Source organism: Taurulus bubalis (assembly GCF_910589615.1).
Source record: "Taurulus bubalis genome assembly, chromosome: 15".
Lineage (NCBI taxonomy): Eukaryota > Metazoa > Chordata > Actinopteri > Perciformes > Cottidae > Taurulus > Taurulus bubalis.
Window position 1 is genome coordinate 4,705,994 of NC_136603.1, and position 25,907 is coordinate 4,731,900.

Consider the following 25,907-nt stretch of genomic DNA (forward strand, 5'->3'; position numbering starts at 1 on the left):
TACACACAGCGCACATCGCTGCCCTGAAACCGAAGCAGCTAAATGGAATGCAGCCATCATTCATAAAGGCTCCAAATTAATTTACTCTTCATGGGAAGCACTTCTCCGGCGGCATAATATCGTAAAATGACTCTGATTTTGCAAAGTAATACCTGATGACGTCATGTTTTGGGCTTTTTAACAGCAAGTGTGCGTCACAAAATCAGAGCGGAGTCTCTCTTTTCCCAAAGTTTGGAAAGGGAGACTATCGAGTTGCATTGTGGGGGTTTTCGAGGCGGGCAGGATAACGGCCTTCATCACAGTTTATTTGTTTTTCCTAAAAAAAGTCAATGAAAATGCTTCTGAAGGATTAGATTTCAACCATCCTGAAAATGATAAATGTCATCTTTCTACTTTCTTATTCTCATCTACGGCAGGTATTTGCAAATGAATAAGAAATAGCTTTATTTTGGAGCTCGTCTCACACGAGGGACTGCCGTAAAAGTCAGAAATCTCGAGCCGCTGAATGACACTCGCTCCCTGATCACCTAAAAAGAGAGGCGAGTGTCGACAGCAGCAATTTGTTGCTGCTTTGGCAATAAGCACCTCCGACTTGTGATGTCAGTGATGCACCTTTGGATTGAAGTGACACAAAGAGAGGAGGAGGAGGAGGAGGAGGAAGGGCGCAGTGGTTGTTACGTCTTGTTCTAGTCCACCACTCATGGGGTCTCAGCCTCGGTGAGCGTTCACACACACACACACACACACACACACACACACACATACGCATAAACAACCCCTTGACTTGCGGCAGAAATCAATTTAGCAAAAACAATAAAGAAATTATTTATAAGGGCAGACTCTGCCAAATTAGCTGTGGGACGCACTTAACTGCTGAAGCCGTATGAATAAGAGCTGTGGAGCGGAGCAGCAGGACCGTGTCAGTCACGGAGAAATGTGATGCTGCGGAGGTCTCACACACACACACACACACATACACACACCTGCAGACTTAATAGACACGCGGTCAGAGATCTCCCAAGATGCAGGGGAATGGCTCACGCTACTGTACATCCAGTTACGGCTTCAGCGCCGCATTCATCTTTCATGCGACGTCTGTGGTCGGTCGCTTCAGCTTTTGAAAGACCCTCTTATTGTCCACGACGCAAAGGGGGGGGGGGGGCGCTCACGTTACCAACTATCAGTGTGTGGTGTGTGTGTGTGTGTGCGGCAGATGGGACACACGTGTGGTCTGTGGTGGCAGGCTGGCTGGAGCCGGAGGTTTGGCTCATCTGAAGACAGCAACACACCTCATTTCCCATTAATAAATCACCAGTGTTTCACCACAGTTCATCTCCCAGAGTCTCTCGAGGTGGGTGGGGTGTTTGGGGAGGAGGGGGAGGGGTCACAACATGGCCGTTGTGAGGGTACATGCTGTATTTGTAGTCGTTGCTGAGAGTGTGAGAGGAGCAGAGGAATGTGGTATTGGTGTCACCACCGCTTCCTCCCAGTCTTCCCATCAGCCCTCTTTTCCTTTTATCTTTTAAACACAGAGCTCCGGATGGAAAGAGAGAGAGAGAGATTTGCTCGGCGGTGGAGTCGGAGGTGGGCGGAGCCCCCCGCAAAACGGCACCATAGCATCTCGTGTTGAGATGCTAAATGGGAGGCATTCGCCTGTTTTTGATTTATGGCATATGTGCAATATGTGGGATATAATAGCTGTGCATTGAGGGCTGGTGGTTAGACAGATTATCTCTCAAGCAGAGGACCTAGGGGGTGTTTGAGCAACCAGGGCATTCAGTTGAGGTGGCAGACCCTGACCTTTGACCTCTTTACAGTGCAGTCATTTTCTGCTGCTTTGGTTTTGAACTCCAGCACATTGGATTTAAAGGAATAGTTTTAAATTGTTTTGGAGGTGGTGGGTGGAGGGGATCTGCCTCTTTGTTTCTTGTAAATGATGAGAAGGACAATACAACTCTCAAAGCCTGAAGACAGCTGAAGATACAGACTTAAAAGTTCACCTGCTCACTAGTTAAATGTGTTATATCACGTTTGTTTTATCCAAAATGACTTGGAACAAAAGTAGTATACAGTATATGCGACTTCTTCCTGGCTTGGAGCCAAGGTCTCCGCTCAAGGTCAATTTCATTGCTGTTCGTTTCATGTGTTCCCATGTTAGTATGTCGTAAAACTTTTATTATAAATGTCATAAAAAAATCCTAGTATAGTTCGCTATAAAAAGTCGTCGTAAAGGTCGCGACGTTTGAGGCTTAAATAAGTGTAAGTAAGGATCAGTGTCCGCTGAAGTCAGAGTTGTTGACTCAGCTATTAACTGCAAACGTACCAACATAGTTTGATCCCTAAAATGGGCCCTGTGGATAAAACCTCCAACCAGACAAACACTAAATGTGTATGTAGATTTTAAGAAGAGATGTTTTCTTTGTGTCGTCTTACGGGGATATTTCTGTGTCGTCTGCTACTTAAAATCAATAGCAGATAAGGTATTATCTATACAGCCTGAGAGAAATGAAGACAGATAGACAGGGTTCAGTGTGTGTGTGTGTGTGTGTGTGTGTGTCAGAGTGGGAGGGTCACAGTAGCGACAGAAGACAACACGCCACCGTGTTTCCTGCATCGATCTCTGCCTCCCTTCTCACAAACTAATGGGGCATTTCCTCCAGTGCCACACCACCCAGCAACACTGTTTACTCTTCCTCCCACTGGGGCTCACACACACACACACACACACACACACACACACACACCAAGATCAAACGATACATCTTGTAATGAATAAAGAGGATGTTTTTGTTTTGTTTACTGGATTTTTCTGACTTGTAAAGTTTGTGTTTAATAATATTAAACACAAACTGGTGCCGTCATGGGCCGTGGTGGAAAGTAACAAAGTACATTTAATCAAGTACTGAACTTGAGGTACTTTACTTTTTCCATGTTCTGCTACTTTCTACTTCTACTCCATTACAGCTCAGAGGGAACTATGGTACTTTTTATTGCTCCAGCAATTAAGTGATGAAAATGAATGCACCGTGAGTACATCAACTTTTTGTAATTTGAGTATATTTTGATGCTAATACTAGTTTTAAGTCTGCACATGTGCTGCATATGCTCATGTTTGTGTGTGGTGGAGAATGGTCTTATTAGAAAAGGACTCGTTGAACATATTTTGAAAATAAAAGGCCACAAACAACAGATGGTTAGCTTAGCTTAGCACAAAGACTGGAAACGGAGGGAAACAGCTGGCCTGTCTGTGTCCACTAATAAACATATTTTATCTTGTTTTTAAATCTGCACTAAACGAAAAGAGTAAAAAGTACATGTTGGGGTTTCACTGGGAGTAATGTACTGGACTATTTCTTGACTGGGACCAGTTACTAGTACACCAGTAGAGACTCGAGGAAATGACTGCTTCCTACCGAGAAAATACTTATTTTTGTACACTGACCCAAAATGAAAACAGGGTCCGAGGAGGTCTGGTAAAAATTAGTTTTCAGTAAGAAAAGGTGTTTTCAGTCAATTTTCAACAGATGTAAATATTGTGAGATGAGGTGACGTGTGCAGGAAATGTGTTTTCAAACCCGGAGGTGCGTTTTGATGCCAGGCGTTACAAACATCTGGACGCGGAGATATGAGGTGCATGTGGACGGCAGCTGTAAACACGTCTGCTTCTTACCTGCGTGTCCTGCGGCAGGTGGAGGACGGTGTGCATCCTCTCCGAGTGATGGTGTCTGGACTCCTCCTCGTACGCCAGGTCTCTGTCGGTCTGCGGCAGCGCCAGAAACCTCCGGATGGTGCACAGGTTCTCCCACAGGGTGCGGTTCTCCGGGCTGGGGTTCTCCTTCCACCGGAGCAGCTCACAAAGCCAGCCCTGGAGAGAGAACGTGGGGGTTAAACAGAGACGAGGAGTTGGAGGAATACTTCAATTTTTTTGAGAAGTATGCATTTTGTGACATGACAGTGAATATAAAAGGTGACAGGCAGCTAGCTTAGCTTAGCATAAAGACTGGAAACAGAGGGAAGCAGCTGGCCTGAATCTGTCCAAAGGTGCAGCTCACTAATGAATATATAATATTTCAAGTGAAAACATATATTTATAAGAGGAAGAGGATGTAGTCATTGTGCGATTTTGAAGCCTCAATTTCGGCATTTTGATCGTCGCCATCTTGATTTTTTTGCAACTAGTGAACAGAAGTGAACTGTTGAGGAGTGACGCTGTGGTATAGATGCTGTATACGTCTCTGGTAGCAACCTGTCAATCACCTTGTAGCCCCGCCCTAAAGCATCCCCTGCTTTATGGTCTGTTTGACTCTAAATGGACCATCATTTGAAGAAGACTTGAAACTAGCGATTGAGACATAAACTCATGTTTACAATGTTTACTGAGGGAATAAATCAAGAGAGAAGTAGAGTCATTTATATAGACTTCTATACAACCAGAGGACCAGAGTGGCCATTAGAGAGTATGTACGCTTTGACACTTCTGCATTGGCTTCTCTTTTCATAACCAGAGGGTTGCTGCCTGTGATTCACTGAGAGTTTCCTCATTTCCAGTCTTTATGCAAAGCAAACATGCTGCAGGCTATAGCATTATTTTAGACCGTAAAGTTATGAGAATAGTATCAATTTTCCCGTTTTACTCCAAGTGTACTTGTCAGACAATTCTGTCGTTTAAAGCAGATTTCGAAGGAGAAGGAGGCTCTGTTCCCCCTGAAAGATCACCGCAGTGGAGCTGTTTTTATGAACCATTTTATGGCTGTTCTCCAGCTGTGGAGCCCAAGAATCTACAACTCACACCTACTAGCATTGACACTGGGTGAAGAAGGAGGAGGATGATGATGATGAAGGAGACCATGAGAGAAAAGAGAAGTTAAAATACAAAGATATACAGAAGGGGGAAACAACAGTGAGCATGTAGGGAGATAAAAAAAAGAGTTGGAAGAAGTTGGAAACGTGCGAGTGTGTGAGGTAAGTGTAGCAGAGGAAGATGAGGGGGGATGGAGAAGATTCAATTATATCTGCTAGACTGGTTCAGTTTGTGACACCAGCTGTTGTGCTCAACCAGCCACCTCGGGCAGCATGCACCGCTAATAGCCTGATCATCTCCCTCTTCCTCCCTCTCCGTCCTCGCGGCCAGCTGCAGCAGATGGGTGCACTGAGCCGTGACCCTCAGCCACCCCCAGACCCACCAACCTGGGGGACCTCGCCGATGCACACAAACAAGCATGCGAGTACTGTATACGCCACGCATATACGTCTCCACACATGACCTTTCTCACGCTAACACCTGGTGACACAAAGCCACATGTTCGCATGGACCACATCCATTAATGAGGGGATTTAGCTCCCGCGTGTTTTGAGATCTTTCTATATAAATATATTTAGGGCGGAAGGGTTTTTCTCTAATTGAGTTTGTGTTTCCTGTCACAGACAACCTTCTTCCTTTGGCTGGAGGAGAGTAAACAACATGCGAGTTTAGGGAGCGTGTATGATTGGCATATGTTCAGGAAATATTACGTTTTTGGAGAGCCATTGCTCATATATTAAAAGGGCTGTGAAGTTTCTCGGGGCCAACCGCCGCTGGATAAGGAAATCTTTATTTATTTGTTTGTTAAATGCAACTGTTATAGAGAAGTCAACACTTAAATCCACAGGAAATGTTATAAACGTGTACCCTTGCATCTTGATTAGTAGAATTTGTGGTCAACGGACTTTATTTCGTCCTTCTGACCACTCAAAGAGATTTACACTACATGTCCACATTAAAACATCGATGGCTGCAAGGTGCCACTAAACTCCTGCTTCAGGAGCAATTTTGGGGTTCAGCATTTTGCCAAAGGACACTTTGACATGCAGAATGGTGGAGCCGGGGAATCGAACCGCCAATCGCTTTACAAAGTCACACCGCTCCACTAAAACACATGTGGGGAAAAAAAGAAGTAAAAACCAGAAATGTCTCTTAGGATCATGTAGGTTCTTGTACTTTTATATCATTATTTTAATTCCCTCTAATCTTTCTGGAAATTGGGAGGGGACTGTACATGGATATTATGGAGCTAACAACACAAAACACATTTACCAGCAGGGAAATGACACATTTAAAAAGTCCTCGAATAAAACAACAAGAACATGAAGTACAGCTCATATACATTCTTGGAAAATTAGGTGAAAAAAAGGAAAACTACACTGCAGTACATCATGTTTTCAGAGCTCTGAGAAAACAAACCAATCCACAGCGGTTCATCACGAGCCGAGTGACGGCTGATACGGCCGATGACTGACGGCGTACAACGTGGCAGCGCTCCAGCTCCTCTGCAGACGTGTGCTTTGGCTCTGAACGCAGCGGGTTTTGTGGTTTTCACGAGCTTTTCAAAGCCGTTTTGATATCGATATCCAACCTGTTTGGGGGTAAAACTGCTCCGGCGTTCCTCACCTGGCTCTTGTTGGCGGCCACCTTAGCGAACAGCGCCTGAGACACTTTGGCTCTCTTCATCTCCTGCTGGATTTCGTCGTAGATTCCCGACGTAATGTTGACCATCGACTCCAGCTTCATTGGGAGGTCGGAGGCCGGGCCTGGCGGCTTCGGCTGGGAAAAGAGAGCATCCACGTGATGATGTGAGTCACATTATGTCCCAAAAGCAAGAATAAAAAAAAAGGGGCTTTGAATGGTTGACGTTAACAAGGAGATCAGATAAGACTCGTGTGTGTTGTACAACTACGGAGCGTTCGCCCGCAAAAGTAAACACATGAGGAAAGGTTATCGGCCGACGATCGGCCTGAGAACAGACGTGTCGTGTTCCCCGCACATCTGCAGCGCACGTCCCCACATGAATTCTGTTTACAGATCAAAGTCATTAAGTCCTCCTCTTTTGTCTTTCTTTGTTGTTTCTGTTTGAACGAACATGTATTGGCTCTCGGAGAGCTTGTGTACACAGCGTTTGAAGTGGGGGGGGCGACGTGCACGGACCGGCCAGCTTACATTCCCTCAGTGTAAACGATGCGGAGATTATTTTACATAGTCATAATAAGAAAAGCGCGCAGCTTCACCCACAGCCATGAATGGGCATCTGCCCCGACATCAGAGGGAACGTCTTATCGGCGAATTGTTATGTGCACAGGCGAAGAAACGTCCAAATGCTCCATAATGTCCTTTATGTTTACAATAAGCTCTTATGAAGGCTTTGAAGATGCTTTTTACTTTATGAATGGAAGCGCTGCGAGGTTTCAGGACGCTGCAAGTTAAAGATCTAGATTACTCACCGAGTTGGAGATCTTAGTCTTGTTCTTCCAGATGGAGGCCCAGGTATCGGGGGTCATCTGGTCCTCCATGCCCCTCTCCCACACTTTCTATTCACACACACACACACACACACACACACACACACACACACACACACACACACACACACACACGGCGCGTTAAAATCTGATCACAAGGATTACGCATCCATCTCAACAGACTACATGCAGGGTCGGGTCGTGACGGATGAAATGTCATCAGGATTAATCACATTATAAAAAATAAGTAACTGTAATTAACTCAAGATAACTTTTCCTTTTTTAAATCAAGTTACAGTTACATTGTTCATTGTTCTAACGTATGTCAAGGTTACTCCTCTCAGGTTGTCACTTTTGTTAAAGGTGACTTATTGAAAGGTTTTATTCCTTTTTATTGACATTGAAAATGGAAGACAACACATTTTTTGCCTGACAAAAGCAAAGAAAACAGCAGCAAGGAACACTTAGAATACACACAGTACACCTTTTTACACAGTTTCTTTTGTAATTTGTTGATTTGTAAATGCTTAACATGCCAAATGCATTTGATTTCCAATGAAAAAAAGAGAATATGTGTCTAGAAATTGTGCAGCTGACGCCATTCCTTTAAAGGTATAAGACAATATTCTAAATGTTTGATTTTGAAGTATTCCAAAAGTGTTCAGATTAGGTTATTTTTGTATTACTGCCTTGCCAGTTCATGCCTCTGCCAACCCGTCATGTATCAGTTCGACCTCCAGGTTTGTCCAAAACGTCATCACTTCATCCTTTTATCCACATTTGGGTGAAAGTGTCATCAACACTGACGGGACCTTCTCTTTTTCTCAATTGCCATGTCTTCTCTCTCGGTGCACCAACCTGCGGGAGGCGTGGAGCGCCGGGGCTGGAGGAGTTGGAGGCGGGGAGGCCGACCGTGGGGTTCATGGTGCGCTCCCTCTCCTCCTGGTAGATCCGGTCTCTCTCGCTCTCCGCCAGGTTGAGGAAGTTCTGCATCGCTTTCAGGTTGACCAGCAGAGACTGCGAGGCCGTGCGAGGGTCCTCCTCCTTACGCAGGATCTCCGACAGCAAACCCTGGACAGGGAAGACACACACGGAGACACATTTACACGCCGAACTTCGGTCTTCCTCATCACAAAAAAAAAAAAATCACATTCCTGAGTCACAGACTGACAACTTAAACTGTGTTTTCTTCACCTGACTGAGGAAATATATGTTCTGTTTTCAGCTGTTCAATGTGATTGTTAATTAATGTGATTGAGGTTTAAGTAATGCTTATAATCACGTCATTACAATACAAGTCCTTCACAGACAGTTATACCTGTGTAAAAATATAATCAAGATCATGTGTGTAAAGTATTTTAATCTATATATTCAGACAAATTGTGATATATGCTGTCAGAAGTACCCAAAGTGACAACTTCACAATGTTTGTTTTGTGCAACCAACAGTCCAAACTTCAAAATTATGACAAAACACATACAAAATAATTAAAACATTTTCAAGGAAAAGCAGGAAATCAACAAATTAAACATTTCAGCTGTTCTTGTATAAACTTAGCTCGTTTAAATTCATAACAAAACATATTCTACAAGCTTTCTCTGTCTTGTAAGCAAACATTTTCACCTGTAAAGTAACGTAAACTGCACAATATCAATACAAAAGTTCAATATTTCCTTTTGAATTGGAGTGGAACAAAAAGCAAAATATAAAACGTTAGCTCAGTAAAAGGAAATGTCCTTTCTATTTTTCAGCAGTTGGTAAAAACTGAAAACGATGAACCTTAGATAAACAGTATTAGCACATGGGTTGGATGCTCACACAAACACACACACACACACACACTTAAAAACACACCTGGCCTCTACACCAACAGGTCTACGAGCCGCCTCCATTACATTGATCTAATGGGCCGTGTGCTAACCGGTTTAGCACAGCCTGAGCGCATCAGGTGTTAGTGCTGCTGCGAGGGCGGGGAGCGAGACTCAATGACCCGGCGAGCTACCCTGCCACGCTTCCGCTAATCCCACCGAAAATACCGCGAGGTGGGTGAAAAAAAATAAAATGACAGTCCCTCAGTGACGTCAGCTTCTATTTATTTCTAGCGAATACGGAAACTGTCTCTCCTCACCTGAGCTGTTTTGGGGACCGAGAAGTCTGATGATAAATATTAATATTCAGAGTATCTCCATCCCAGCTAACGCCACCTGAAGCTACCTTCTCTCATCCTCGACGCGACGCGTCACCTTGCCTCTCCTCTCTCTCTGATCATTTACACTTTCCAGACTGCCTCCTAACCTTTTCTTGACCACGGTCTGTCCTGTATTCCTACCTGTGTGCGGTTGAAAGCCACACGGGCGAACACGGCCTGGGAGACACTAGCTCTCTTCAGCTCGTCTCTGACCTGCTGGTAGATTTCACAGGAGACCTCGGCGGCCGAGGGGTTGCTCCCGGGATGGTCGCCGCCGGCTTTGGACGAACCCCGAGGGATGGGCGGGTGGTTGAGGAACTGCTGGTTGATGGCCTGTGGGTGCTGGTGGGCCAGCAGGCGGCTAACGGCTAGCTGCTGGTTGATGAGGTGGGCCATGGCGAGCTGTTGGCGCACCAGCTGCGGGGAGAGCTGAGGGGACAGTAGCCCGCCGGGCCCCAGCAGGGGCTGCAGGGCGCCGGGCGGCGGAGGCACCTGGCCCGTGCGGAGAGGAGGGCTGTGGTGGTGGGGGCCGTGGGGCGAGGGCTGCTGCTGCTGCTGCTGCTGCTGGGACGGAGAAGGCTGCTGGGAGGGCGCCTGCAGATCCCCGGAGCCCGACTTGGGGAGGGGGCTGCCGGCTCCCAGGTGACTGAGCTGGGCCAGGCCGGCCAGGTGAGGATGAGGCCTCTGGCCCAGCACGCAGAAGTCCGCCATGTTGTCTCTCTCTACTGGAGGGGAGACGGGGCGGTGAGGAGCGTGTCGGACAAACACCGCCGCACGAGCACAGAAAGATCTGAGGACTTACTTTTGATGTCGGCGGCGTCCCGTCCGGACCACATCTTCTCCAGGTAATCTACTGCTCAACAAAACACACGCAGAGACTCAGTCAGAGGGGGGAGCTGATCTACGTACACGACCAACAATCTCACCTCAAGGTCCACATGAGGAACTTTGACGCACAATTTTGGAGCAAACATGAACAAGAAGTTCTTGATAATTATAAGAGTAAAGTAAAAAATAACCTCAGTTTGGCCACTTTTGCCACTTTTTCAGGCTAATCAGAGAGCAGTGAGCTTTCTCAAGAGGTGAAATAATATTTGAGACATGCATTACACATGTGATGTTCGTCAATTTAAAAGAAAGATCCCTGGTTCTCAGCCTTCCATACGAAGCCATATTTGCTTCTCCCCTTCAGCACAGGTTGCATGTCTGAAGCTGGATTTATACTTGAAGCGAGGAGTCACAGAAACCTCCAGCATTGGTCTTGATTTACGATCCCGTGTTGGATTTCACCCGTTGGAAGAAACCCCAGCAGCGTTTGTGATCAAGCCACCGCGGATGAATTATATAGCTAAATGTGTTTACGTTCTTTTATTTACGTTATGATATGGAGCGACTGCGTGCGCACCGGCTCGCCGCTGTTACTCAACGAATGGCCGGGTGGGGAGGGAACGAACATGTGTTTATGTGTCCTAATGTATCTGGGCCCTGTGCAAAAGATGTCCCTGCAGGCCTCCATACATCTCTATTGGTACAATTTGTTTTGCTAAAATTGGACATCCCCTTGTTTTTCCCAAGAAACATTTTTTGAAGATCAAATCTCATTCCCATCTCTCGGTTGTTGGTTTACTTGGAAGGTGATGCTGGATCTTCTGATTGGCATTACCGTGTTTTGAAGGCCGGTGCGGGTTTCCCTTTAAAGTGGAATCGTCTGAATCTTGAGATTGCAATGAAGCCGTCGATACCAAACACGTCATGCAGGTTTACTGGGAAAGGGACTAAACATCGCTCCAAAGTTGAACTTAAAAAACAACTTTTCATTCCATTAACCCACCAAATATCCTGGCATTGTGTTTATTTCTTATTTATATATTTGCACTTTTTCCTAATTCCCCTCGACATGCATGAAGACCCATCATATCTCATCTCCCAGGTTTAAGAAACCCAACGAGCACTGACAGAAAGCTCACCTTTGATTTTCTTATACTTCTTGTACCAACGACCGAACTCCTGGCATTTAGCAGTGGAGACGTTGGCATAGTAGGAACTGTTCACGATGGAGGAAATCATACTCTGAGAGAGAGAGAGAGAGAGGCGGAAAGATGCATTAATAACCAACATGATATGAAATGCTTGCACTCCCGCAACAACTCTGTGGCACGCTCACATAAACACACAATGGAAATAGAGGGACATTAATCATGATTGGAAGCCACCCATGGAAACTCACACACACACACACACACACACACACACACACACACACACACACAAGTCATCATGAGACCAGGATGGAGGTCTAATAATGTAGCTGGGGAGCAATAATCACAAAAAATGTAGGGTCATGTGATGTGAGAATCTGTTAAAGAGACACTTATATCAAGGATTATTAAATTGATGGGCAGTTGTTTCAGTTGAGGAACAAGCTGTTGTTGTTGTTGTTGTTGTTGTTGTTGTCGTTACCTGTGACAGAGGACACTCTTTGGCCAGAGTGCTTTGGTTCATCTCCTTCAGCAGCTCTTTGAGAGCGTTCCTGACGGTCGCGTGGTTCCACTGTTCACAGGGCAGATCCTCCAGCTTTGAAAAACTACGAAGAGACAAAACAACAACACAGTTACACTTTATGTTAATGAGTTGACGAAAAAAAAAAAAAGGACTAAACGCTAAACGGAGACGTTTAAGGGAAGATTTTTGACATTTCGGGAGATTTCTTGCAGAGAGTTAGAGAGGAAGATTGACGCGCCGCACGTGTCTTTACAGCTTAGCTTAGCTTAGCATAAAGACTGTAAACAGAGGGAAACATCTAGCATTGCCAGTTTGAAGTAGTCCAACATGCAACCACATTGCAAAACCACAACTTGTGTTGTAACTCTTTTATTTGTGTCAAACTTGTGTTGCCTTTGAACTGAGCCATGCTAGCTGTTTCCCCCCGTTTGCAGTCTTTGTGCTAAGCTACGCTAAAGAGCTGCAGGTTCCCGTCATATAACGTTTCCTTTAATCCTAAATTCACCCCAAAATTAATCTATCAAACATCCTGTATTAACCCCAAACCCACTGCTTATTGCACGCTCCAACAATTTATTTTACATTTTTATTTTAACCTCAAATGAATCATTTCGAACCGCGAGCACAAAAGTGTGGCCAGAGCTCTGCCGTCGCCGTGGATACGCGCGTAAACAGGCAAGCAAAACCTGGCTGGTATGTTCCAAGACGACAACAACAACAATAATAAGCGTGTCATCTGGTGTTTATCTGTTTTTATCTGCGCATCGAGGTTTCCTGGCACGCGGACGGAGACAGATAATAGATAAATCCCCACCGGGTTGATTAGGGTTTCGATGTTACTGCTTTCAAATTTTGATAGACATGGCAAATTCTTGCGCTGCAATCGGCCGCCATGACATCAGCGGACCGAGCGGCTGGTTAAGTGGAACCGCACTCGGTTTAAAATCCTTCCTTTGTGACGTGCAGTCTTTCCTATCGCCGTTTTCCCACAGAGAGACTTCTGCGCTCTCCGTGGGAACTCCCAAATGTCCACATTTCGAGGTCGCGCCGCGTGGGGAAGACCGAGCGGCCGAGGCTCAGGCGGACGGACCTGTGCAGCTGGATGCGGAGCGTGACCATGTGGTAGACCTCCATCAGCATGTCGGCGACTGTGGCCTCCGGTGCGTCCGTCAGGAAGTGGACGGGCATCGGGTTCCACCGGCCCACCTTGATGATGCCTGGAGACAAGAGAGAGATTCCTCATTTCAAGACCTCAAGACTTTTTATATTACGCAACACAGCAGAGCCATGAATCGATTTTGATCTATGAACTAGAATCCATGGTTTAGGATGTTTAAAAATGAAAATCTTGCACTTTAACTTGAGCTCATGACAGGTAAATTATCAACATGGCAACACGCGCAAATAAAAGTTAAGGCATCGTCTCCTCGTTTTTTTTTTTATCAATGGATACAACACATCTTTAGTTTATCCTTTAATATGTGACTTTGGGTGAAATCTAATGTTTGAGAGGCCTAGTTTGTTTTTAAGATCATAAAATCGACACATTGCCCAGCTTTAACACAATTGTGACACGGCAAAATAAAAGAAAGGATTATAAAAAGATGAGGAAAAACATCAACAAAATAAAAGAGTGTCATTGCATCTCACCATATACATTGTTATACGTAGTTTTGAGATACATATAATCCTCCTTTTGGACTTTTGCCTCCACCCAAATATGACATTTTAAAATCTTTCCTTTTGTACTGAAACAATGTCCTGAATAGCTGTCCTCCACATTGCCATTCATTGAAACTATTGGACACAATATCATGAACCAATGTGGACCGAGAAATCATCAAAAATGACAGACACAGGAAAAAAAAGAGCTTTTCACGTAGTTTTTTAAGGATTATCAGGTGTTTGAATGCCGCGGTGTCGTCACACGTAAATATCTCTGGTTAAGTTTCTTTAAGAAGAAAATAAGGAGTAAAAAAATAAAGCTCAGGAAACAAAAGACGCACTACAAACACACAGTCACAGAGGGTTTTCATGGGGACTGGCTGGAGCTGTGAAAACTAAACAGAGCTAATCGCATTACTCTCCTCTAAATGGGATCCAGACGGGTCCTGAGGAGCCTCTCTCTCTCTCTCTCTCTCTCTCTCTCGTTCCTCCCTCCCCTCCTCATATCTTCCTCTCTCCTTTTCCTCCCCTTGTCAGACGTCTCTTTCCCCCTCTGATCTTTCTCGCTCTCTCTTTTTTTTTTGTCCTCTTCAACTGTGTTTATACCTCAGTTGTATCTTTGATTCCCCGTCAGGCCGAGCTGTGTTCTTAATTATCTGCTCGTCCACAAGGGAGCATCATTTAATCCACCGTGAGCTGAACGGACTTCAACCCTTCAGGGCGGGGAGGAACCTGAGACCACCCTGACACCATGAAAATCTGCTTTTTCTTTTGTTAACAAAGCTTATTTTCTGTCTATAAACAGACAACTTAAGGAAGTGAGGAAGTAAAACTTGCTTAAGGACTTTTACAAAGTGCTCTCCTGTAACATCAGCAGCAAAAAAACACGTTTTCTAAGCACACAAACGTCATATTTATGTGGTAAAAGTATCTTTTACATATTAATCACACATGGAGAGTATTATTTCACACGTGAAAAATGGATATGCACATGTGGTTTTCAGACATTACACGTTTCATAAGCTCACTCAGGTATTTTACATATTAAATTGTCTGTAAATTTGATGTAACAACATCAGTTTCACTTGAAATATCCCATTTAAAACAATATTTCACATATATATGTGTATGTGTGTGTGTGTGTTTGTGAAATAATCAACTGGAATCAAATACTGCACACGTGACAACATGAGAAGAGAGTTTGGTTTGTGTGTCTTTTAAAGGGACGAAGTAATGAAATGCATTTTAAAGAGATGGAAGAAAATACTCAGATAATTTTATGACGGAGAGGAAAACACTGAGCACGTCCTCTCTTTGTTTTTCGTTTTTTGTTTCTGTCTCGGCCTCTTACACACACACACACACACAAAAACATTCTGCCTTCATCTTCAGCCTCTGAAAATAAGCCGTAACAATTTCGCTAATGCCAAGTTGGGCGGAAGCAAACGCGTGAATAAGCAGACAAACACAAACTCACAGAGGACACATGACAGCACACAGAGAGGTGGACATGTACATGCATCCACTGGCATGCAAGCACGCACAACCCACACACACACACACACACACACACACACACACACACACACACACACAAACACCCGCACTCACAGTGTGATGGCAAATGCATTAATAATTGATCCATCATTTTTTTTCTTTTTGGGTCTGATGTTCAATGGGCTCTGCTTCTTGTCCACATTTAAAAGTAGAAATCATTGTTCCCATTTCCACATTAAAATTCCACCTCCCAGAGACATGCTTTTATGTGGCCGGCTGGTGGCTTGGCTCATGTCTGAGTGTGCCCATCCGCACAAACGCAGAGCCGCACACAAACACACACTGATGTCTCTGACTCCTCTCAACGACACTCGCGCAGGCTTGCACGCATGGACGCCTGCGTGCACGTGCACACGTGCACACACACACACACACACATACATAAATACACCACGTACACACACACACACACACACACACACACACACAGTGATCCCATTGTCCCATGCTGGAATAAGTCCTAATGGCCGCTGCAGACGCATGCAGGGCTTCTTCCAAACTGGTTCCAGCTTCCACCCCTGGCACATGCTGAGGGAAACCCTATACACCTGACTCAACCCGGAGGAGCCCCTCTTTATGAAAAATCTGTCATGTTTGTTTTTATTTTATAAGGGAGTGATCTTCTCCGATGAAACGGCGCTAAAAAATGCTCATCTGTGCACAAGGTGGACGACGTTTTCGGGTCATGAGGGTGCAACTTGATCCAAAACATGTCTGCAACTTTCTAATAAGCCATAATTCATAAAGGGGTTGTCTATACTAATGGTTTATAAGTCATTTTTAGGAAGGCAAGTCAGTAAAATAAAAACACATTTTGAGTTGCTCATGATTGGAAAAATCCATTTGGCTCATTTCTATCCCCAGATTTGTCTTTTTAGCTCTCCCTTTTTTCTTTTTGAGGCCGCAGAGCATCTGGACCCAAATCCAACCGTTGACTTAATAACAACTTCAGACTTGATGAATTATGTTCGTAGGATAACGTTTGATAAATGACTTTGGAACGTTTATAACTGTGCCATGTTTGTTTTAAAATAGGGAACTCGTGGCCCTGTTGCTGAGTTCTGGGAACACAGAGACGTCACTACAACAAAACAACAGCATGTAAAAAGAAAAGCCAATAGATGATCTGAAAACACTCAACGAAAAGGGAACACACCCCTCTGGTTGGGATTAACTCCTCATTGCACTGTGTCGATCGGCATAATACAACTTCCTTTAATCAGCAACTTTGATTTGAGAGACTGAATAAGTTACATGTATACAAAAAAAACTGGAAATGGGAAAGGAGTCATTCGCCTGTTTTTCAGCAGGATTTTTCGTGTTTATTGAACTTGCACATAAGCGCTAATATTGGTGGAAAAAGGGGGTAATACTAGGCCCCTCCCCCTCGGTTCTGTGGCCAAAAATCAGTGGATGCATAAAAGCGTCAAATTGGATAAACCAAAGTGCAAAGGGTGGGTGCGGAGCCCAAAAAATAAAGAAACAAATCTAGAGGTGGATGCCGACAAATGTGCTAAAGATAACAGACATGTTTGCTGCGGGGGCTCAACATCTACAGTTACACACACGTGGTAGTAAGTTACAGGCACTTACTGCTCAACTTTGCTTTGGGGGAAGTAGGTTTGGGCGCATTTAAGGGGACCGTACTGGCTGGTGGTGTCTGACCTATTGTGGGGCCAAAGATGCCGGGGGCCAAGTTGGGATCTTGACCTTTACTGTCGGGATTAAAGGCGGGACATGTCGACCGCTGCAGCATCGATTTGAACCATTACTACATTCATGGAGTACCTTTTAAAAGCGGTCATGATCATCGCACAGCTTGCGTTTGACCTCTTTGGTAAAGTCGCCGCGCTCTCAAATCTCAGAAATTAACCTGATGAGTGTTTAATGGTAAAAACTACAAAAATAAAACCCATGTTTTGATAATCATCCTTTAAGATAAACTAAAAAGGGACTTAAAGAGAACAAAAATAGCTCATGCATGAAATGGATATACACCAGCCAAACCCAGGAAACCCAAAACATGTCTTAATAAGGGTCAATTACTGATTTATAAATGTATTAACGATTAATAAATACAAAAGTAAAGCATGCATCGACTGAATAAGACGTAACGGCACGCTGCTAGAATCACAACTAGAAAATGGAGAGGTCTGAACTCGGATGTCCAGTGAATTGCGGACATGATCTGCAGCAGCGACCCTTTGTGGTTGTTAGACGTGGCACTGCAACAATGCTCCGTCCGGCCAGCTGACCACTGTTAACTGTTCATTGGCTGAAACCGTAAAGTACAGGTCTGCTCCCATCCATTCTATAAAAGCCTTCAGGCCCTTATAATCGAAATAAACAATATCTCCCAGTTAATTACGGGGCTAAGCTAATTAAAGAAAGGCCGTGGTCCTCGGCGGGGACTTTAAATACACCGCTGGGACACAAGAATGCAGGACACAATTCAAACAGGGAGAAAATAGCTGGAACTCTGTGTAATTTTGGTCGTGGACCGCAGGGGGAACATTTTTTATAATTTAAGCCAGAAATTATTCATTTAACATGAACGCTTGTTTTAAAAAACAAAAACTATGCATTTGAGAGAAGTTGGGGGAGGAAGTGCATGTGTGTTTTGTCTATGACACTGCATGAATATTTTTTTTTTGCACCCTTGCATGGGTTGAATGCAGCTCACGAGTGTGTGTGTGTGTGTGTGTGTGTGTTTCGTGCACGCTGTGAACAATGCTCGAAGTCAATCCTCGGAGCTTTGTTTGTGTCGAGTTGTCGAGATGTCCCGCTCGGTCCCGCCTTTGAAGCCCCTGGCGTGGTGCATTGATGTGGACGCGGGGACCAATGTGGCTCGCCGTTTTCCATACACACTGATGAGACAGACAGAGAGAGACCTCCCCTGGTGCTTGGCAAACACACTGAGGCTAAAAGTGCTACTAATGGCATTCATCTGCAAACCGTAACAAACACACTCGCTGCACAATTTGCAGGGTAATGTGCGGCCATCACTCTGGGATAATGCGCATCTGCGTGTTGTTTATTTGTCTCGCTTTAACAGGCTGTCAGTCCCCGTTCTGAAGTTTACCAAAATAAATCGGCAACATTAGCAGCGGACAGGAACATAGTTTATGGGCTTCGCTGCAGGAAGGTCCAGTTATAATGAAACTTTTTTTATGAAGAGTAACTTAACGTCCGCTGACATCCAGTGGTTTAACGTCTCATCCTGCTGCAGGGCGCGTCAGTGCACTGTGACATCACAGCTGGTGCAACAGGCGTGAAACTTTCAGCCAGCAGGAAAAAAAAATCCAGTTACTCTTTCATAGGCTTAAATATTAGAGAGACGGAGAGAAAATGTTGACGTGTTCATGCCTCAGTTAAGCTCATCTTCCTATTTTTTGGGCAGCTGGTGCCAATACTAGCAACTTGTTTTCTTCAGGGAAGTTATGGACATACAAAGATGTATACTTTTTTTACTATAAGCGCTTGGTTTCTCTTATCAGGTGTGTAAAAGTCAGCGTGTACGGGTCGGATAATATGGTCCCGTTGGTTAATGTTCACTTTCTCAAATAATACTTGTGTGAAGTGCAGAGAAACTTCAGCCATTGTTGAAAAAAAAAACAAGCTAACAAAACTAGCTAACCAGCGTCAACTAACGGAGAATTATTCGGCCTCTACAAACAAAAATACGTCTTTTAAGTAAATCACGATTAACAATTTATTATAGCGTGAAGCTGTAAAAAAAAAGAAGACATAATCGTCAAGATTTTCAATTTACCGACGGTCAATGAACACATCACGTGAGACAACCCCCACCGAAACCAAGCGTAAAATTGTATTTCACTTATCAACATTTTATTCTACATGTCTCATTTAAACTCTCACCGTTTTACGTAACCAGATACTGTAAAAAGCATAAAATGATGTGTTTCTCAGCGCAGCTAGAAAGCTGGGATTGATTCGTCTGACACCAACAGTCAGGTGACAAAATATTCCGCGAAACTTCAACTGAGGGCACTTGGAACAGTCTGGAAATTATCAAAGAAATTCAACTTCTTTTTTGAATGAATGATGGTATTGCAACCGTGTTATTCTGCACTAAAGACATGTTTAAGTTATCTTTGCTTCTTCCTCGGTTGTGCTGTTTCCATATTAGCGCTTCCATATTGAGTCAAGTATATTGAATGAATCTGAGGAACTGAAGGTCGAGACTAAGGTCGAGAGTGCACGGCCTGCTTCAGGTGGGCTGCGGGCCTGATAAGAGCTGTTTGCCCTGCGGCAGTAAAGGGATTACCTGCAGCGCTCGTTTACGAGAAGGGGAGAACACACCGACACATTAGAAACGTGTCCGCACTCTCGTGGGTCTAAAGACTTCACCCGAACGAGACCTGGTGAAGATGACACACACACACACACACACACACACACACACACACACACACACACACACACACACACACACACACACACACACACGCGCGCTGGAGCGAGATGTCAAACAGATGTGGATCTCCCACCAATAGCGCTTGTTGCCTCACTGTCTCTCTGTTGTTACCATTTTTATATATATATATATATATATATATATATATATCGATGTGAGGCAACCTCCCCAGATGGCATTTTCTGCATTCTTGAGACAGCAGTAAATGACACTGTCCTGTCGCAGATGACTACCATGTGTGCAACAATAAATTACAGAGTTTTTCTTTTACTCCGCTTCATAAACGTTCTCACACATACTGTACACACACACAGTATTTTTGTCTCGCGGAGACATTCCTGTCCAGCTCTTTGTTGTGTCTTTAATGAGTTTTACAGGCTGTCTGTGTCTTAGTTGTGTTTTTGAAACATTCTTCTGCTTATTGCCCAGCGTAACATGACAGCGTCTGCTCTAAATAGACGACCTCACATCCAGTTTCTCTACTCGGGCCGCTGATTAGAGGCAGCGTCTCCTCTCAAGGATCATTCTCGTCGTGACCCCAACGCTGCACGGTATTTAATTCTGAGTCAGTGGCACCATAGTTTACACAGTGAGAGACACTCGGCGGTTGGAAAATCATGGATATTAATAATGCTCCTGATGCTCTTCATACTAACAAAAGGAGGCAGCTTGACCTCAGGTAGTTAGCTGTTTAAATTACAGTAACAGGTTTAGAAAAACAGTTATTCTGTAGGTCTACGCCAAGCTGAAAATGGTTTGAAGTTCTCGGTTTTCTTTCTTCTTAATTTCAGCGCGTGGCCCCAAAATAAACTTCTCCCTGCAAAAACACCGCTGGGAAAGAAGCTCTGACAGATACTCGGGCGCCCATGATTGGGAATTATCTTCCTGACGGCATTAACCAGACACGGCTACGCTCAAGGTCAAAGTGAAGCGTGTAAGCGGGTGAAGACCGATGTGTAGGAAGACGGCCGAGCATGCAGCTCATCTAACGGACCAGTTTTAGTACAGAAGGAAGTGTTTTCCGTCGCCTGTTGTCAGAATATTGCTCAATGTGTCTGTATATTGATGTTTTTTTCATCCAAGGACCACAATGGATATAAATGCTGTGACTCCTTGATGTTCATTTTAACTGTGTGTGACGTGCGCATTGTTGTTGTAACAATGCAAGTGTCTTTTTTTTAAATTAACTCTCAAGTAGACAAAACATTTGGGGATTTCCTCCCCCCCCCCCCAAGGGAAATAAAGTCTTTCATCTGCTTTTATGAGCTGTTTCTTCGCCCAATGTTTGTGTTTTATTAACGATAAAGCTAATGATCAAGCACAAAAAAAAAAAAAATCCAGACGACGTAATCGTTCCTGTAAGTTAAGAACCAATTGAAAAAGTTTGATATAATACTGAGAGTTAAAGAAGAACATCAACAACATGTGGTAAATATGAAGCTGGAGCCGGCTAGCTTAGCTTAGCATAAAGACTGGAAGCCTTGCTCTCGCTAAAGGAAACAAACTCTGCCTACCAGCTCATCTAAAAGCTCACAAACTAGCACCTTATACCTCCATTTATAACGAGCAGTAGCTTTCTGAAATATGAGCTCTAGCACGTTAATTAACGAGCGTCAGATGACCTGCCGTTTCCATTCTTGATGCTAAGCTAAGCTCACCGGCCGATGTACGGACATGAGATTGTGGTTTAAAATCTTCTCATCAATCTCTCAGCCAGCACATAGCACAATTTCCCCAAATGTATTTCCCCAACTGTTCCTTGAGGGATGCAGGGACGGATTTTGACGCATAACGAAAGGTTTTGGACGCACAATCCTGAGGTCAATGCAACTTATTATTAAAGATTATGAGCCTGTCGCTCACTCGGGGTTTCGGGACACGAATCCTATTGCGTGGTTCAAAACTTCAAAAAATCATACAAATTCAGTCCACGTTCGTACTCTCAAAACGTTGCCTGCTCAGCAGTGTTATGGTTTTATCCGTCGCGTGTGAGAGTGTGGTGGTGGTGGTGCTGCTTTAAAGGACTGTTTGAATCTTGAAGCTTCTTTTCAGACAGTGGAGAGAACTCTCTGTGACTGACCGTGGGCTTGAGCCGCCGAGCTGTGGGAGTAGCCGAGGGCCAGCAGAGCCGTCTCCACCAGCTGGGAGAAGAGGATGTCCTTCCTGACCAGCACAAACTCCGCATGCTCCTCTCTTCCGTCGCATCCGTCCGTCTGAATCCCTCCATCCGACTGCTCCACCACACAGAAGACTGGAATCATCAGACCTGCAGGCGGAAACAAAGAAGATTCTTTAAATTCGTCTGGCTTTTATTGTCTGTGATCACAACGCAGTTTATCCTGCTTAGACAGCCGACACGTGGATCGCATTTATCGTGGGTCAAAGCTCGTAATCACTTCCTCCTTTTTGGGTTTCACACTGTTGAATAATGCAACGCCAACAGGGACGGAACATAATTACACGCTTCGACTTTAAACAGTGCCGTTCACTGTGCCGCTCAAGGCGTGATGGGCGGTCGTGATAACGGATATGCAAAACATTACACAAAAAGACCTGCACCGGAACCAACTGCTACTTTCATTAGGAGGGTTAATAACAGGTCCATTTCTAGAGCGGTGCAAGTTGTGAAGGTCGCTGCGGTTAATAAATGTTTTTTGCAGACGTACATGAGTCGACATCACGCTGCGAGGTCTCCTCAAGGATGCAAATTCAGGCTCCGGTGAAAACCAAACCAGATTCTCCAGAAGACGATTTGCATGAAGCTCCCGCGCCGCACGCAGGCACACACCTCGACACCCATTTTGTTTGCATGATTCTCTTAACCCGGCTCGCAGCCACGCGAGTGGAGGGGAAAACGTTTGAATGTTTGTATTGATTATTAGCTGAAACGGGACTCTGCGTGCGGGACTCTGACCCCAAGTGACTAAAAGCAACTCAGACAAGCAAACAAAAGAAACTGATCTGCCACCACTACGGTTAGTCAGGATTTGGTTTAGCCAAAACAAAACTAATGTTGTCACAATACATTAACATTTTAAGATATTGTTATTTTGACCGGCTCCCTCTTGAATTGTGTGTATTCTTGTCCTGTTAGCTGGTAGTTGGCTTTATTTTTCCAATAACTGATGACTGAATTCTAGATTATTTGGACCCAGTACAGGTGGCCACTGACCACAAACTAACATGTTATGTAATGTTGTGTTATTTTATATTGACATCACAATGCACGAATAATGTACACAGCATAGGAAATGTTGGTCCTCCCTGTTTTACGTCTCTAGCTTGTTTATTACAATACTGCAGAAAAGGTGCAGACATCTCGTCTAACGTCTCATCTCTAATGGAAAAATCCTTGTTTGCGTCAACATTCCTGGCAAATAAACGGTTTCTGATTCTGATAGAACGTGTCCTAACACAACGGTTCCTATGATATCTTACGAAAATACACCTTTTTTGTGCGTTTTCCTTCGAAAGTCCAGCAACACATGTCAAATTCCTCAAAATAAACTTCCGTCTTCACAAGAAACTACTTATTGAGGTTACGCAGATTACTAGATGACGCAGGCTGTGTGACAAATAAATCTATTTATATTCCGACGTTTCAGTAAAAGGAATAAAATATGAAGAATAAATCAACTTTTAAGATCATGTCTATAACAAAACACACAACATCTACAAATGATGGCGCAATCTTTTTGGTTGCTTTAGCTACGAAATGCTGGAAGAGACCAGCCTGTACGACGTCGCATCACTTGCATTCTTGACCATGTTTTTATTAGCATAAAAAAAAAAACAGCACCTGCTCTTCCTGCTCAGTATTTCAACTACATTAAGTAGCCGATTCCCAGCATCCTCGTCCTTCTGGCTCCCCGCACTAATATCAATCCTTCCCCTCCAATATGCACCTTTTTCCTAAAAGGCTCTTGGTTTCGGGCCACCTGTCACCTAATTAATTAAAAGCTCTCTGAAGAAATGATGGAGTGAGAGCATTAGGCAGCGTCCCAGCACTAATAATACCGGGCACGGCAATGTGTTTTACCGCATGGATACCACACAATACCGAACACACACACACACACACACACACACTCATGGAGGTGAATGCAGCATCGCCGCCCCTCCCCTTCTTACCCCCGATCCATCCCACCCGTTGTTTTAATCAGTCAATTCCTATATTTCTATTTCCTCCTCATTAATCACTCCGCTCCCAGTCCTCCAGGCTCTCATGGAGTGAATTACACACTGGAGCACTGTGCCAATTCAAGTAAGTGAATTTCCCCCAACAGGGAAATATAACTGTCAACACAGAGCAGCTCTCTCCGACCAGCTCTCCCCCCCCCTCTCTCTCCCTCTCTCTCCCCCCTCCGGCCCTATCTCGCTCGACCCTCCGTCTCCACCTCGGTCTGTCTTCTCTTATATCCAGTGTCCTGTGATTTGCCCGCTGACTGTGTGATCTGGTTTGGATGATGTGATGTTACCTCAAAACCTCTAATCCCTCTAATATGTATGGGGTTGAGCGAGCGGGGATATTAAAATAAGATGTGTGTGTGTGTGTGTGTGTGTGTTTTGGCAGCTTTTGCTGGGTGTGAGTGTCACATCGTAGATGTTCGGGAGTGTGGACATGTGGTGTGTGTGTGTGTGTTTGTGTGAGAGCATGTAAATGTGTGTGTTTTTGCATGCCGCTCTGTCTGTGTGTGTGTGTGTGTGTGTGTGTGTGTGTGTGTGTGTGTGTCCCTCCTCGTGGCAGAAGTGTGGTTTGGAGGAGACACGTCGAGTTTCCTGTCTTCAAAGACAACCCGTCATTACAGACCAACCATCCGCTCAGTGCAGGAAACCCCTTCCTCCTTCCTCCTTCCTCTTCCTCAGTCCCTCCCTCGACTCTTCCCACACAGAAATGTTTTCTTCTTTGCATTTAAACATTCATTCTCTCACGTCAACACATTGCTTCTCCTCCTCCTCCTCCTCCTCCTCCTCCTCCTCCTCCTCCTGTGGTCAAATCTGAGCTCCACGTTGATTTGTTAAACTCTTTTACTGCGGACGAGTCCGCCGTTGCAAACTCATCGGCCTTATTCTAGAAAAGATCCCGGAGTTTTGCATAAACATTCAAGGATTCATATAAAACGATGCACATAATGTTTAGAATATTTCCGTTTGATGTGATGGCGCAGCCTTAAGATCAATGCATCCTTGATTGAATGTTTCAGTGAGAGTAAAATAGAAAATAATTTACATAAATAGCGTGTTGGAACAAGAACAGAATATATTTATGATTCTGTCAAACAGTGTAGAAATGATTTCTATCTCAAATTTGAGGTAAATTAAAGGAAAATGAAACATTTCTGCAAATATACACCCAGATAGCACGCACACGTACACACACACACACACACACACACACACACACACAGACAGACACACACACACACACACACACACACACTTCACAGCGGATGCAGGAATCGATAAAGCAGAGTGAGTTGAATAAATCTTGTTTATATGGAGCAATCTGCTTTATTTGGTGGGCCGGTATTATACAGGTCCCCCCAGGCTGATAGATTAACGGTGCAGAAACAGCTCGGGTCGTCCCAGCGGCGCTGCCGCACGACGACACAGCGAGCCAAACTCCACTCGCGGCCGCAGGACGCCGCCCGAACGCAGCTTTTTCAGCGAAACGCAACATTCAAATCGTTGTAAAGGGTCCAAGATATTTCATTTTATGTATTAAATATCTACGTAAGCCACATTTTTAAGAGTAGGTATCAATTAACTTTTAATAAAACCAGTTGAAATCCATATGTTGACCAAATTTCCAGAGAATCTGCAAAAGAAAGTGCTAGTTAGTGCATCTCTTTAACTGCTGCTATGTGAATTTTAGGAATCATTGGTGGTCGTTCTCCAGTTTGTAGTTGCACCAATACGGATATTGGATTATTATTGCCAATAGGTATCAGATACCATTATTAAAAACAGTACAATTCAGTGCATTTGCATATTGTATTTATTTGTGACATTAAGTAAATCAAGCAATGTTTAAGTCCAGCCTGATGTTGCCTGACACATGAAATAAGTGATCCCAGTCTCTCCTTCACAGTGACTCAAACAGCCTATTGATTAAACATCGGTATCTGATCGGTACTCGATATCTACCCAAAAGCCCAGGTATCGCTTTCAGGACTGAAAAAGTAGGATTCGTGCATCCATGCAGAAGAGGGTTCAACGAGGTGACAGCAAAAACCTCAAATGATGGTAAACCACGTAGAACGGCGCCTCTCTTCACGAACACGT

The 25,907-nt window shown here is 44.3% G+C and overlaps 1 protein-coding gene across 1 annotated transcript in view; it reads right to left on the minus strand.

Moving 5' to 3' along the window:
• Positions 1 to 25,907, minus strand: part of satb2 (SATB homeobox 2) — a gene marked incomplete at both ends in the record, with an annotated part of 34,483 nt that overhangs the window by 8,400 nt on the left and 176 nt on the right. The window contains 12 exon segments of the mRNA XM_079230800.1: positions 3,671 to 3,865; positions 6,428 to 6,580; positions 7,255 to 7,341; positions 8,131 to 8,343; positions 9,602 to 10,185; positions 10,263 to 10,313; positions 11,428 to 11,530; positions 11,921 to 12,044; positions 13,053 to 13,179; positions 21,703 to 21,840; positions 21,843 to 21,876; positions 21,878 to 21,888. Of these exon segments, the coding sequence (XP_079086926.1) occupies positions 3,671 to 3,865; positions 6,428 to 6,580; positions 7,255 to 7,341; positions 8,131 to 8,343; positions 9,602 to 10,185; positions 10,263 to 10,313; positions 11,428 to 11,530; positions 11,921 to 12,044; positions 13,053 to 13,179; positions 21,703 to 21,840; positions 21,843 to 21,876; positions 21,878 to 21,888 (1,820 nt within the window).